The 13836-nt window shown below is 29.5% G+C and overlaps 3 protein-coding genes across 6 annotated transcripts; 2 read left to right on the plus strand and 1 right to left on the minus strand.

Annotated features, from left to right (window-relative positions):
• The first annotated feature begins 385 nt into the window (after nt 1-385).
• LOC126856315 (isocitrate dehydrogenase [NAD] subunit beta, mitochondrial) lies at nt 386-3357 on the plus strand. Its single transcript, XM_050604727.1, has 6 exons — nt 386-490; nt 1299-1355; nt 1423-1632; nt 1805-2196; nt 2300-2489; nt 2635-3357. Exons 1-6 carry the CDS (start codon nt 449-451, stop codon nt 2863-2865), a joined length of 1122 nt encoding a protein of 373 aa, XP_050460684.1. The 5' UTR covers nt 386-448; the 3' UTR covers nt 2866-3357.
• Nucleotides 3358-3566: 209 nt separating this feature from the next.
• On the plus strand, nt 3567-5478 carry LOC126856309 (vesicle transport protein SEC20). The gene is made up of 3 exons (XM_050604720.1): nt 3567-3976; nt 4145-4559; nt 4625-5478. The coding sequence occupies exons 1-3, from the start codon at nt 3896-3898 to the stop codon at nt 4810-4812; spliced, it is 684 nt and encodes a 227-aa protein (XP_050460677.1). The 5' UTR covers nt 3567-3895; the 3' UTR covers nt 4813-5478.
• Nucleotides 5479-7564: 2086 nt separating this feature from the next.
• Nucleotides 7565-13752, minus strand: LOC126856251 (uncharacterized). 4 transcript variants are annotated; one of them, XR_007688341.1, is made up of 5 exons: nt 13175-13752; nt 12396-12791; nt 12125-12208; nt 8812-11433; nt 7565-8710 (listed from the first exon to the last, which is right to left on the minus strand). XR_007688341.1 is itself a non-coding variant. In XM_050604598.1 (5 exons), the coding sequence occupies exons 2-5, from the start codon at nt 13190-13192 to the stop codon at nt 9421-9423; spliced, it is 2511 nt and encodes an 836-aa protein (XP_050460555.1). In that variant the 5' UTR covers nt 13193-13326; nt 13451-13752; the 3' UTR covers nt 7565-9420. The 4 variants fall into 4 exon arrangements, 3 of the variants coding, with proteins under 3 accessions (XP_050460555.1, XP_050460554.1, XP_050460556.1); XM_050604598.1 differs by having other exon boundaries at nt 7565-11433; nt 13175-13326; nt 13451-13752; XM_050604597.1 differs by having other exon boundaries at nt 7565-11433; nt 13175-13326; nt 13404-13752.
• Nucleotides 13753-13836: the final 84 nt, after the last annotated feature.

Raw genomic sequence — 13836 nt, forward strand, 5'->3', positions numbered from 1 at the left:
ATTACAAATTTTCAATACTTTCTCTTTCTCTCTCTCTCTTCCTCTATTCTATAAATATTTAAATTTATTTAAGTTTTTAAGAATATAAATATTTATATTCTATATACATAATTTAATGTAAATATTTGTTTATATATGTGTAATTTAATTTTTGCTTATCAAATATTAATTATATATTTTGGAATACAATATATACAAAAAAAGTATATTCTCTTTTTCTTCTAATATATAAAATACTAGAATTTATTATTACTTTTAAAATATATTTTAAATGCATTTTTATTCACATAAAAAAATTCTCTGAAATTTTGTTTGTAGAGAACATGAAACATTTACTATTTGTAAACAAATTGGATGTACATTAAATCGATGTGGCAACTGTACATGTGATTACACTCCTGCGTGCGCTAGTGAAATAAATCAGCGTTCGTTCGGCTCCGTCGTAAAAATGGCTTTACTCGCGAGGAATATCTGTAAAACATTTTCACAGGTAATATGATGTTTCTTTGTATTTTCGAAATTCCGCTTGCTTGTATTTATGAAATATGAAAAAATATATACAGAAGTAGAAACGTTAATAATTATATTGTGTAAAAATAACACGATAATTTTTGGCAGATAGTAGAAGAATCACAAGGGCATTGCATATTCAAGTATTTTTATTCGAAATACACAATAATTTTCGACGACTCGTGTCGAAAATGCACTTATTTCGATATACTATGAGAGCGTTCTGTAATCACCTGAATGAATAAATTTTTATATATCAATTAGAACGTACAACCATCTGTTTCCAAACTCACTTTTATTATGTTATTTAATCAGAACGATTATGTTATCTATCGAAAAAAAAAACAAAGTTAGACATAGCTATTTCTTAAAAATAAATAAATTATTAATGAAAGATACATTAACTTTTTTATGTGCATATACTCTGCTTAAATGAAATAACAAAATAGGATTTAGTACCGATTAATAACTACCATTAATTAGGAAGATTGCATTAAGAGACCATAAAAGTGAAATGTTTAAAAAAATATTCATTCAAAAAGCAAATTTACAATATGCTAGTTTAAATTTTTTAAATAATAACATTCATATATTTATTATGTATCTATAATAAGTTCTATCTTAGACACATACATTTGTATATTTAAAGAATATATCATATTTATAATTTATTAATAATATATATATATATATATATATATATATATATATATATATAATATGTATAAACTAACAAATTATAAATATGATATATATAAATTTTATTCTAATTCATTTTATATATACAGGTTGCTCAGAAGAGCATTAGGACTCTACATATAGGTGTGGTACGGCAGCATGAATCAGTAAGTATTGCTTTTCTCTAATTGATAATTAGATATACTTGTGTTTACTGATAACTATTTCTTTCAGGTAGTCGAACAAGAAGGAAAAGTGAAATGTACCTTGATACCAGGAGATGGTGTTGGACCAGAACTTGTAGTTGCGGTTCAGAGTGTATTCAAAGCTGCGGATGTCCCGGTTGAGTTTGAACCTTATTTTCTGTCTGAAGTCAATCCAACTCTGAGCGCACCTTTGGATCAAGTCTCTAATAGTATTGCTAGAAATCGAGTGTGTTTAAAGGTCTGATTAGATACCTCTTAATTAAATAATTTTATGACATAATATTATATATCTAACGAATTCATAGAATATTAAATTTATTATGTGTCAAAATTTGTTAAATAATATGTACAACTGAAAGATAGTGATGACTTTGTAACATTATATGTAACATTATTTTTTTATATTACAGGGTATTTTAGCAACTCCAGATCACTCTATGACAGGAGAGTTGCAAACCTTGAACATGAAATTACGTAAGAGTTTAGATCTATATTCGAATGTAGTACATGTAAAATCTCTACCAGGCATCAAGTCACGTCATCAGAATGTAGATTGTGTTATTATCAGAGAACAAACAGAAGGAGAGTACTCCGCATTGGAACATGAATCTGTCAAAGGAGTAGTAGAATGTCTGAAGATTATAACTGCTACTAAGAGTATGAGAATTGCAAAGTTTGCTTTTGATTATGCTGTAAAGAATAATCGCAAGAAAGTCACATGTGTTCACAAAGCTAATATAATGAAACTCGGCGATGGGCTTTTCCTCAAATCGTGCAAAGAAATTGCCGAAATGTATCCTAGGTATCTTAATAATTTTTGTATCACCTATTGTCTAACTGTTTTAAATATTCGTTATAAAAAATTATTGCAAAATTTTTTATATTTTTATTTTTCGATAAAACAGAATTACGTTCGAAACGATGATTGTCGATAACTGCACCATGCAGATGGTCTCTAATCCACATCAATTCGATGTCATGGTAATGCCAAATCTGTATGGAAATATCGTGGATAATCTCGCATCCGGCTTAGTCGGTGGTGCTGGAGTTGTTGCTGGTGCTAGTTATAGCCCCGAATGTGTCGTTTTTGAACCGGTAACACATTTTATTTTACTGCTGCAATATAAGATTTATATTTGATATAATTAGTAATATGGAAAAAGAAGATAATTTATCGAGTTTGTGACTTGTTAATTTCAAAATGCACAAGTATATTACTAAACTGCATTCTCTTTAATAGGGTGCAAGGCATACATATTCTGAGGCAGTTGGCAAGAATGTTGCGAATCCGACAGCGATGTTGCTATGTGCAGTAAAACTATTGAATCATGTAAATCTCAAACGCTACGGCGAGCAAATCCGGGAAGCGTTGAACCGTGTGTTAAATGATGGAAAAGTACTCACAAAGGATCTGGGCGGGCAAAGCTCGACAACAGATTTCATTACCGCTGTAATAAACAGTCTGCGTTAACGATAATACTTGTATAATATAGAACAGAGATATATAGATCCTCCATCGCAAACTCATTTTCTTGACATCATCTAAGATATCTGAAATAATTGTGTAAAGTGTAGTACACCCGTTATAGGGTATAGCTATATATAATTTATAAAATTACAAAATTTGTAAAATATTATGTAAATGTATAATAATATACAATGATGTATATTCCTATCTACAATAGTAATGTATTGTACGTTCTGTGAACAAAAAGAATTTTAATTCTTTGCACATTGTTGGTTCATGCATGAAAATCCAACTGTGATGTGCGAATGCATAATTAATTTTATAATATGACATATAAATTGTATTATATCTATATGTAATAAATTATGCTACCTTACATACATTCTATTCTAAAACTACAATTAGCTTTTATTAATTCAATCAAATAATGTAAATATATAAATAACATATAATTAAAAAAATTTAAATAAAATTGTATTAAAGTCTGATGAAATATATATGTTCCAATATATTTTTTAATTTATAATTTATTTTTCTTTAATTGGACTAATTATTTAGTTTTTTTTATTCTTTAGCAATAAAATTCTTACTGAAAATTTGTGTAGAATTACGTATGTATATATTCGTATTTCCCTCTCTCTGTGTTCAGTTATTATCTTTATCTATTTATAATTCTTTCTAATTTTGTTAAAAATTAAATATCTTTGTTAGTGGTTTCATTTAGGCTATCAATAAATCATATATGAATGTATATCGGAAATATATTCAGGGTTGCGTTTCGTTTCATGCATAGATCACTTTGAAATCTATAATATATGTTACGTGAACTATAGATAGGCGATCTATGCGCTCAATGTGTGAAACTGAACGCATCCCAGAACTTGTCGTCTGCAAATCTGCATCTATCTACATCCTGCATCAACAGCTGATCCAAGTTGATCGAAGCTATTCATGCTTTACACACGTCATAAGCAGTCATATGTATCTAAATATATGTATACAAAAAGTGAAGTACAACAAATAATTTAAGTCAATGGATCCTGATAATTATTCGGTGGATTTAATATGTCAGGACATTGTTAAATATCAATTTCAAGTCAATGCTTTAATACAAGTAAGTAAATATCGATAGCGATATATATATAACCTAATTTTAGCATTAAACTAATTTATTACACGATTATATTAATAGTATGAGAAATATATTACGAATTATATATATATATATATATATATATATATAAAATCTGAATTAATAATTTTCACATATTATATTATGCAGGATATACAACAATGCAGCGGGCCATTAGAGATGCTCGATGAGCTCAATGCAGAGGGCAGAGCCAATATAGCAGTTTTAAAATCCTCTATTGAGCGATTAGCATCTATTGCTGAAACCAAATCAAATGAAAAGGAAAAAACTGAATTGTTACTTGCAGTAGACAACTATAAAGAACAGCTAAACACTTCTCTGGCAGCCTTTCGTAAGGCTAATGTTGTTAGTGCATGTGTCATTGACAAATTGGCAAGAGAAAATTTATTCTCCATGCCAGAAGAACAACAGAATGCTCTTCGTAAACGACATACCAAACAGAGCTTGACAAATGCATCTAGTCAAATAACAGATAAGTTATTGAGCATTTCAAGACATCTAGCTGAAACAACTCAGAGAAGCGCTGACACCCTAGACACACTATGTATGCATTCTGTTATATTATTCAATACGATAACATTATGATTCTATGGATTGTTATTGTTTCAGTAACATCTTCAGACAAGGTTGGTAGCACCAAAGATGAGTTAGAACATCAACAACAGGCAATAGTACAATCGGGTAAGCTCTTAGGAAAATATGGAAGACGGGAAGTCACCGATAAAGTTTTGCTTGCATTGGCATTTGCCTTTTTCCTTGCCTGTGTATTTTACATTTTACAAAAAAGATTATTCTGAATATAGTATATATTTATTTAGGATAATATCATATAACTATTTCTATAATATACAAATTCTTATATGAAATATGTGATAAAAAAAAATCGCGAACGAGTTTAAACATGCAATGTCTAAATATATGTATATATATATATATATATATATATATATATATATATATATATATAAATGTATATTGAACATTATCAAAATTTTATACCAGTCTATTTGTGAGCATTTAAGTTTCAAGAATGAAACAGAATCAATGTAATGTTATATATACAATATTATATACAATATTATTAATATACTACGCAAGAGAGAGAGAGAGAGAGAGAGAGAGAGAGAGAGAGAGAGAGAGAGAGTCAAAAAGAGATAGTTATATAGTATGTAAAAGCATTTAGTACGAATGGAGGAAAGCGAATTTTATTTCAGTACATGATAGCAGAGAAGATATATGATTTACGTATACACACCAAACCACAAAAAATTACCTAGATTCTATTAGAAATTTTTCAGATTGACTTTGTAGAGAAAATTAAAAATGAAGTCTTTGCAAAATTTGTGCATTTGTACTTAGACAAGAGAACAAACTTTATCTATTGAACAATGGAAATAAAAATATTCAATAGAAAATGGAGTATATAAAATAATAAAATTAATGTAAATATGTATCATATATTTGTATTATATATAGATTTATAATATAAAAAATTTCTCTTTATATTTATTCAAACTCTTTATTTCTCTATTTTTATTCAAATTTTAATCAATAAAGAGAAAGAATAAGAAATTGTAGTTTTTGTAAATGAATGATATTTTATTAGATATTTATTATTTTCACATAAGAAAAGGATTCTTAATCTTTAGAATGTTGTATTATGAATATTTCTTATCTAATAAAATTGGAAATTCATATATAAAAGATTTGATACAAAAAAAAGATAGCATAAAGAATTCAAAGAAATCAAAAGATTATATCATAAAAAAATCGATTTAAACTCACCTATATAATAAATTTACATGACAATGAATATATCGTGATATTTGTGTAGAAATTTCCAAGATATCCACAGTGCCTTCACAATAATTGTCATCTGTACATACGTACATTAAAAAATTAGTTTTTATGTTAAAAGTTATTTCTTTCAAAAAATTAATTTTTTAGAGGTATTATTGACCATTATTGGGTAGTAGTAATGTAATGGTACATAAGAGAAAGTTGAGGGTAAATTAAAATAATTTTATATATGTTTTGCTTGTTATAACAGAAAATTATTTTTTCACTTGAAGTTTACAAAAGAAATCAAGAGTATGTGAAGAAAAAAATAAAAAGCTTTATCTTTATTAAAAACTATTCATTTTAATGAAATATATCAAAATAAGATCCATGCAATTTTTTTAAAAACAGAAACATGTATCAAAAGTCTATGAAGTCTTTAATATAAATTCTATCACAATAAAATATTTAAATCTAATAAGATTCAATTATATACTTTATAAGATATGTTATGTATACAAAATAGTCAATTATCTGATGCGAAAAAATTGCTCGATCTTTGTCTTTGGAAATTCCGATCTATATACAATATACCACTATATTAAATAATTTATTCATAAACATTGCTATTGCCAATAATCGCGTCTATTTGGCTCGATTATTTCTTTGTTAATATTATTTGTGCGGATATTATCGGGGCTCAGAGTTTCTACTTCTTTGCGACACAATGGTTTTACGCGAAAGGGAAACGAAGTTGCTGCAAAAGCCTGCCTAACTGTGCAATCGATTCTTAAGAATTTTTAAGTAAAATTTTGATAAAATCAGCACGCGTATACATTAGACATTAACTCTCAATTATAAATCTATATGTAAACTCGATTTCAAATGTACAGCACTTAAAAGATCGATAGAAGAAAGGGATCTAATGGCCCGATTATTTGCACCAAAAAAATCGTTCGATTTTTGCTACTTGAAATTCCGATCTAATAAGTAATAAAATTACGAAATAATCTCACAATTTATTCGGAAGACAATGTTATTGCGAATTATCGCATCAATTTGGTTCGATTATCTCTTTGTCGGCTTACCTTTTCGGATATTTTAGGGAACTCGGTGTCTCTGCTTCTTTACGACAAGATGGTCCCGCGCGAAAAAGTAACATAAACTCGCTGCAAAAGCGCGGGTAATATGACCAATTAGTACGCAGGAACTTTTGGTGCCTTTTTTCTGGTTGATTGTGCCACGCGCGCTTTTGTAGCAACTTCATGTTTCTCTTTTCGCGCGGACGATAATTTTATTTTAATTTATTTATTAGACCGGAATTTCAAGTGGCAAAAATCCGAACAATTTTTTTTCAGTGGAGATAATCAGGCCATTAATTCTTTACAAGCAAACCAAGTATTTGTAGCACTAAGTAGAGTGCACAATCTATTCTTAAGCAAAATTTCAAAACTACACTTAGCATAGTATAGTCATTATATTATAAATATATAAAAGAACTTTTTTTCTAAATTTACAAATAGTTGAAAAACGGATAAAATAAAAAAATTTAATGATTGTTGATTAATCTGTTTAAAAAATCGTTTGATTTTTATTTCTAAAAATTCTAGTATTATTATATACTATAAAACATTATCTCTCGCAAAATTTATTTAAAAAACAAATGTAAATAATTGCTAATAATCTATTTTCATAGGTTTATGATTTTTTTTTTACATATGATCTTTAACGTACTATTATTTTTTCGTAAGATAAAAAAAATAGGCAAAGTAATCGAAATTCATTTAATAGAATAGATATATTGAAAGAGCATTCTTCTTTTTTTGCGCAATTTTATAATTAAATTTCACTCTTTACTATAATATAAAATATAGATTTTGATAAAAAAATTAATTATTAATTACTGATTAATAATAATGATTGATGATCAACATAAGTCAAATCATTAAATGTACTAATGACAAATTTAAATCAGACAAATGTTTTTATTGGACTATCACAAAACATTTTTGTGGAGCATATAATATATTGATAAGGATACAATGACTGAGATTGCTAAAATGGAAGCGATTTTCACTCTGTACATTAACTCTGTAGAATAACTCAGTTTAACTTATGTAAAATAGCAAATTTCTTAATTCTTTGAATTCAATATATCATTATTTTATAACAAGACAATTATTTTTTTTTATAATTTTTGTGTAAACTCAATACAATTTTTCTATATGGCAAATAAAACAGAGCACATAGTTATATTTATGAAATTATATTATCAGTATAATGTTACACAATAAATAATCAAATTATGTATTCATGGCATCATTAAATGGAAAAGAACTGATGTCATTTAATCCTTTGCATTCTTATATCATATTTATAGCAATATTGCACAAGAGACCTTACTATGATATTATATGAAAGCTGAAGTCTTAATTGTTTAAATATTAATGTTTGCATACATTTGCGATGCAAGACTCAATTTGATTCAACTTGATTAATTGTTACTGTCATAGCAAGAATAATTCTAAATGCAAAGGATTAAAATATCCTTATCTCAAGTGATCTAGCTTTGGTGTAATATATATATATATATATATATAGATACTTAATATATGTATGAAATTAACCATCATTGATGAATTTTATAAAATAATTTCATGGAATAATATTTGTTCATAAGTTAATTATAATATTGTCGTTTTTTATATTTTTAATGTGTATGCTTACATTGCAAGACAAAAAAAAATATATGTATTATATATTCATATATCTCCACGTCAGAATCATTAAAATGAAATACAATTAAATATTTCCACTGACCAATCATTGATTGCATTTTCACACAAATAGAATAAATATGGATTTCATATCCAGTAGTAAAGTTTGCTGCAACACGATATGCCTCAATATCATTTGCTATAATAATCGTTTAAATATTTTATTAATTTACAATTTTCGAGATTAAATAAATTAATAAGATTAATTTTTTTAAATAAAATTGACAAAAATATACTTACGTATATTATGAGACTGATTGATTATTAATCAATATATCCTAAGACATGTGGAAAAAATTTCACAGCCGAATAAACGCAGACTCACGAATAACAATACTGATGTATATTGAATCTCAATATTGAGATTTAATACACATTCCTGTCTTTTAAATTTATTTTTAAATCGATCTGAAATAAGCGAAAAAAAGAATATTGATTTATGATATTGAATTATTGATAAAAACAACGCATTCATATCTAAAAATAATGACAGTTTTTATCTGATTCAGCGCGTACGTTATTACCTCAAAGTCCTTCAATTATTAATTACGTAATTTATAATCATATTACCGTGTTGCATTTAATTTTATCTTCAAATTTTGTCCTTTAAATTTATATATATTTTGCATAGACTTTAAGCTTAAAATCTCAACTTATCTCGCTCACAAATGCAAATAAAATCGATTTGCTTGCTGTCGCGTAGGATTTTTTTCTCTTAAGCAACTCGTCTCTTTTGGTACAGCCTTACTTTAATATAGTTACAAAAAATAACGCTCTGTTATATCTTTAAAGGAACTCCCTGCTTGATATAGTCAATTTTGTTGTCTTTGAATGAATAATTCGCTGAGATTAAGCTTTTGAATCTGCCTTATCATGAAATCTTTGCACATGAAGCCTCTTATAATCCTTTCTATATTTTTCGATCGTCAATTCGGCCTCATTGGCATTCGACAAGCTCAGTGCTACTGGATCCAAGCTTGCCGCCAGCTTCAAATATGTCTCCTCCATCTCCTTCGTGATTTTTACCTCATAATCTAAATTTTTATGACATTCCTTTGATGATCGCTCATCCAGCACATCGAAAGTTATGAGATTTTCACTCTCGTCCTGTTCTATGCGCTTTGACAAGATATTAATATTATTGGGTTCGTTTTCTATAACCCTTTCGATAGAATCTTCAATATTTATCGAAGATTTTTTTGATGCGTCTCGAACCTTGTAAGCCAAGGTTCCATCCTGCTTCGAAGACTTGCATTTCTTCAAAGAATTGTTTGGATAGACGTCACTCGTGATATTCTCTTCGCATTTAGTTTTATTGCTATTGTCCGACGCGGATTGACGACTGACATCAATGGACGACTGGACCCATTCGGCCACTCGTTGCAATTGATTGTCCTGCAGCAACACTGGCGGTGAATTGTCCTCGCTATTGGTAGACGTGGAATGCTCGGAACCGGCCCGAGATGCTTTTTTCGCATGTACCAATGCAGTGCTGGCCTTGCCGCTACCGTTGCTATACAATACACTCTTAAAGTGACCGGCGTTGTCCAATAAAATGTTTTTAGAGCCAGGCGTGACGCGCATCAGACAATTCCGCGGGCCTATCAAGCGACTCGAGTTAGACTTGGTGCTAGAGTTAAAGGCGCCACCGGTCAACGATTGCGCGACATCGCTGCAACTACTAGATGGATCGGAACTGGAAATGACCATGCTGTCGCTGCTGAAGCTCGGGCTAGTCGCTATTTCCATTTGACTACCATCATTGTGATTTGCTGCGCTATTGTCTGGACTTTTAACTTCGATCAAAGTGAATTGCGCAAGTGCATTTCGTGCCTCCGCTGACCTATCATTCTTCCAATCGCGATCATTAATGATATCGATATCGCGATTCGCTTTGCTTTTATTCTCTATCAAGGCATTATTTTCAGAGACCTTTAATTTCGTCCATTCGTTCTTCCACAGCCTGTCATTGATAATGTCGATATGTGTCTGTTCTTTATTGAAGAGCCGATTGTCGACATGCGTCGATCTAGTATCGAGAAGAAGATCAAAACAGTTTTCTTCGTCCTTATTCCAACATTTCGTGGTGGATTTAGTATCGATTGGTGAATCGCATTTCCTGTTATTGCCACTAAGTGCTTTGGACGCCTTGTCGTTTATTCTATTGAGATCGTTTGATCTCGAAAACGAGGATGACGAGTACTTACTTTCGTGATTCTGGGATGAGTTCTTGTTTGAATTTATCTTTGTAGTGGCATAATTTTCCTCTGTCATGTAATCTTGCATGGTCCTGCTGATAAACTTCTCTTTGATACTCGGAGCTTGAGAAACGAATATAGTGTAATCATCATTCGAGTGATGACAGATCTTATCACTATTCTGGTTGATCTCGTAGAAAATCGCATGCGATGCAAGATTTGATTGAACTTTACCTTTGCTTTGATGCTTCTCACCATTCGCTATACCTTCTAATGCTTGCTTTTCAATGCTGCGCGTATGTCCATCGGAGAAGGAAAACATATCAGGCACACATGTTTGCGTCTCAGCATTCACCATGAGGATGCTCCTGTGACATGTGCATGTATTGCAGTGTTTGGCAAAAATTCTTTCCTTCTCGCGATCTTCCAGCACTTTCGCCATAATGGTTGCCGATACGACATCCATCGGCGGCTTCATTTCGTCACTATCGTCATCACTATGTTTTTCTACTGTAGGTTTCGTGATATTATACACCATAGCTGTCGGCGGAAATGTGGATATCGGCACGGTAATGCTCTTCACATCTGGCTGCGTTACATCCTGCGTAGAGCATCGCTTCTGCGCGACGTATGTTCGCACTTTAGCTTGTACCTCAGAAGGCAGCTGCAATTATAAAAAAAGACAATATTGAAATTTACTATCTATATTTCTATTGTTAATAACAAAGACATATTTTATATTTTTAAATACTATTTAGAAAGTATTCAGCAAGATGCTGAGATGCCTATGTCAAATATAGTTTTAAGCAAAACTCGAAATAAATATGTGATTTCTAAATAAATACATAGATTGTATTATACTTTGTAAGCATATTATATATTTTTCTGTTTTTCTATCTTGCACAAAAATATTAAAAATATATAATCATTATTATTAAAGAAATATCATTTTATAATATCTTTATAAATGTTATATCTTTGTAAGTGCCTTTGTCTCTGTGCTTAGCTCACTTTACTTGTAAAAAAGTGTAAAAGTGTGTAAAGTTGTGTAAATATAAATGAAATACATGAGAGTCTAAAACAAATAAAGTTTATTTATGCACGCAAACATGTAACACTGTTGATGCATAAAATAAAAACGAGATGTTATATAAATATGGATAAAATGCTATTATAACATTTAGGTTTACAATAATGTCAAGGTGTAAAATATAGGAAAACTAAAATGCAATGTTTGATAAACATTAGATATAGAAAATTGTAATATAACTTATTATTGTCATATAACTTGTTAGTGTGATATAACTTTTTAATAAACGAGAAAATTAAATTTATTTTACATATAATAATCTTACCGAATCGTATTTTTGACCTACAAAATTGGAAGGTTTACATTGTAATAATTGAATAGCTAAATTAACGTCGTTTCTATATTTTTCCTGTAAAAGAAATAAGAATGTTTGTTACAAAAAATAAATAGTTATAAATTAATATTGCATATAATTGCAGTGCAATTTTTCTCCAATTTATATTTATATAAATTTATATTGATAGAAATTTATAAATGATATAAAACATTAAAAAATATAACGTCTAGAATATATTATATAAGAATAGAATACTTACATTATCTTGAGTTAATTGATGAATTGTATAATTTGCATCTGCTAATCTATGAGACAGAGTTGCTATGTCCTTTGTGAAGGTACTTTTCTCTGTCTCACATTTATCTACAATCCGTAGCAGTTTATCCTCCAAATTTTGATTAACCTTTTGAATTCTTTTGTGCGCTTCATGCAGGCGTGAATATTTTTCTTGCCATATCAACAATTCCTCCTTCATGGAAGCCAGTTCTCCATTTGGAAATTTATCAGCCTCATTTAAAAATTGTGTCTCCATTGTCACAATATGGTTGTCTCTCTCAAGTAGGCACTGGCGCAGATTCTCTATCTCCACATGCAAATGCATATCACAGTTTTGTTGATTATCTTGGCTGTAAGTGCCGCACTTACAACCACATTCCTATGACACACATTACTAGATAAGCTCACAAATATAATCAATTAAATATGTTGTTTCATAATCATTTTGTTAATTGTAATAAAAGTAACATATAAATAGTAAAAGAGATAATATATCAAATATATGTATACATATTGTTAGAAAATATACATATATATACATTGCATTCCGATGCAAATAAAAAATATATATTGCAGTAAAAAAACAACGTTGATATATAGAATCATTAAAAATTAATAAAAAATCAATACACGAAATTGTCATTGTTTATCGAAAAAAAATCTACAACATTAAGCAATCATATCAGCTGTTTATCGCCACGTTGACAATTTTTCCACGGTTAACTGTTGTATGGGATTTTCCTGATTAAATTACTCACATACCTTGCACTTCTCCGCCATAATGATCCACTCTGCTGAAAATATTGGAAATAATGCAAAAATATCGTCTAACAGCGCGACTACTGCGATGTCGTAAGTGCCTCATAACCCTTTCCTTCCTCGATGTCTTTGACGTGACTGCGAGATGTATGGATCTGTCAGGCGGTCGACGTCGAGATTAATCAGGTGCGCAAGTGGGACTCACGGCGTAAACAATAAGCATACACTGTACATTTTTAATGCGACAATTGACAACTCGCGCAAAGGCCTGCTCATCACCTGTCGTTTCTTCGACGTGTCGTCGTCTGTCACACGGAGCACGGATACGAATCACGAACCAGCCATGAACATCTCGAAACAGTGCCGTGCCTATCGAGTTTCGGGGCCTCATCATCCAAGGATCCAAATATTTAATCAACGATACTAATACATACACATACACATAAATATAAAATAAATTAAATATTAAAACATATATTGTAAAGAACGTATATTATTACAGTTTGATATTCATAGCGCAGAGAGAAAAATGAATTATTAAACATGAGAAGAAAATATTTTGTAAGATTTGATATATCTTAATTAACATATAAATATATTTTTGTAACATAAACTGTAACATAAATACATTTTTGTAACATAAACTGTATATAAACATAAATAAA

The sequence above is a fragment of the Cataglyphis hispanica genome, chromosome 18, assembly GCF_021464435.1.
Source record: "Cataglyphis hispanica isolate Lineage 1 chromosome 18, ULB_Chis1_1.0, whole genome shotgun sequence".
NCBI classification, from domain to species: Eukaryota; Metazoa; Arthropoda; class Insecta; order Hymenoptera; family Formicidae; genus Cataglyphis; species Cataglyphis hispanica.

Bases quoted from the DNA above. Each gene is read 5' to 3' on its own strand.
- LOC126856315 (XM_050604727.1), top strand. From the start codon at position 449: ATGGCTTTACTCGCGAGGAATATCTGTAAAACATTTTCACAG. The intron at 1,633-1,804 runs GTCTGATTAGAT...TTTATATTACAG, and splicing joins GAAATCGAGTGTGTTTAAAG to GGTATTTTAGCAACTCCAGA. The intron at 2,197-2,299 runs GTATCTTAATAA...TCGATAAAACAG, and splicing joins ATTGCCGAAATGTATCCTAG to AATTACGTTCGAAACGATGA.
- LOC126856309 (XM_050604720.1), top strand. From the start codon at position 3,896: ATGGATCCTGATAATTATTCGGTGGATTTAATATGTCAGGACATTGTT. The intron at 3,977-4,144 runs GTAAGTAAATAT...TATATTATGCAG, and splicing joins AAGTCAATGCTTTAATACAA to GATATACAACAATGCAGCGG. The intron at 4,560-4,624 runs GTATGCATTCTG...TTATTGTTTCAG, and splicing joins TGACACCCTAGACACACTAT to TAACATCTTCAGACAAGGTT.
- LOC126856251 (XM_050604598.1), bottom strand. The intron at 12,209-12,395 runs GTAAGTATTCTA...TTTCTTTTACAG, and splicing joins ATCAATTAACTCAAGATAAT to GAAAAATATAGAAACGACGT. The intron at 11,434-12,124 runs GTAAGATTATTA...TTATAATTGCAG, and splicing joins TAGGTCAAAAATACGATTCG to CTGCCTTCTGAGGTACAAGC.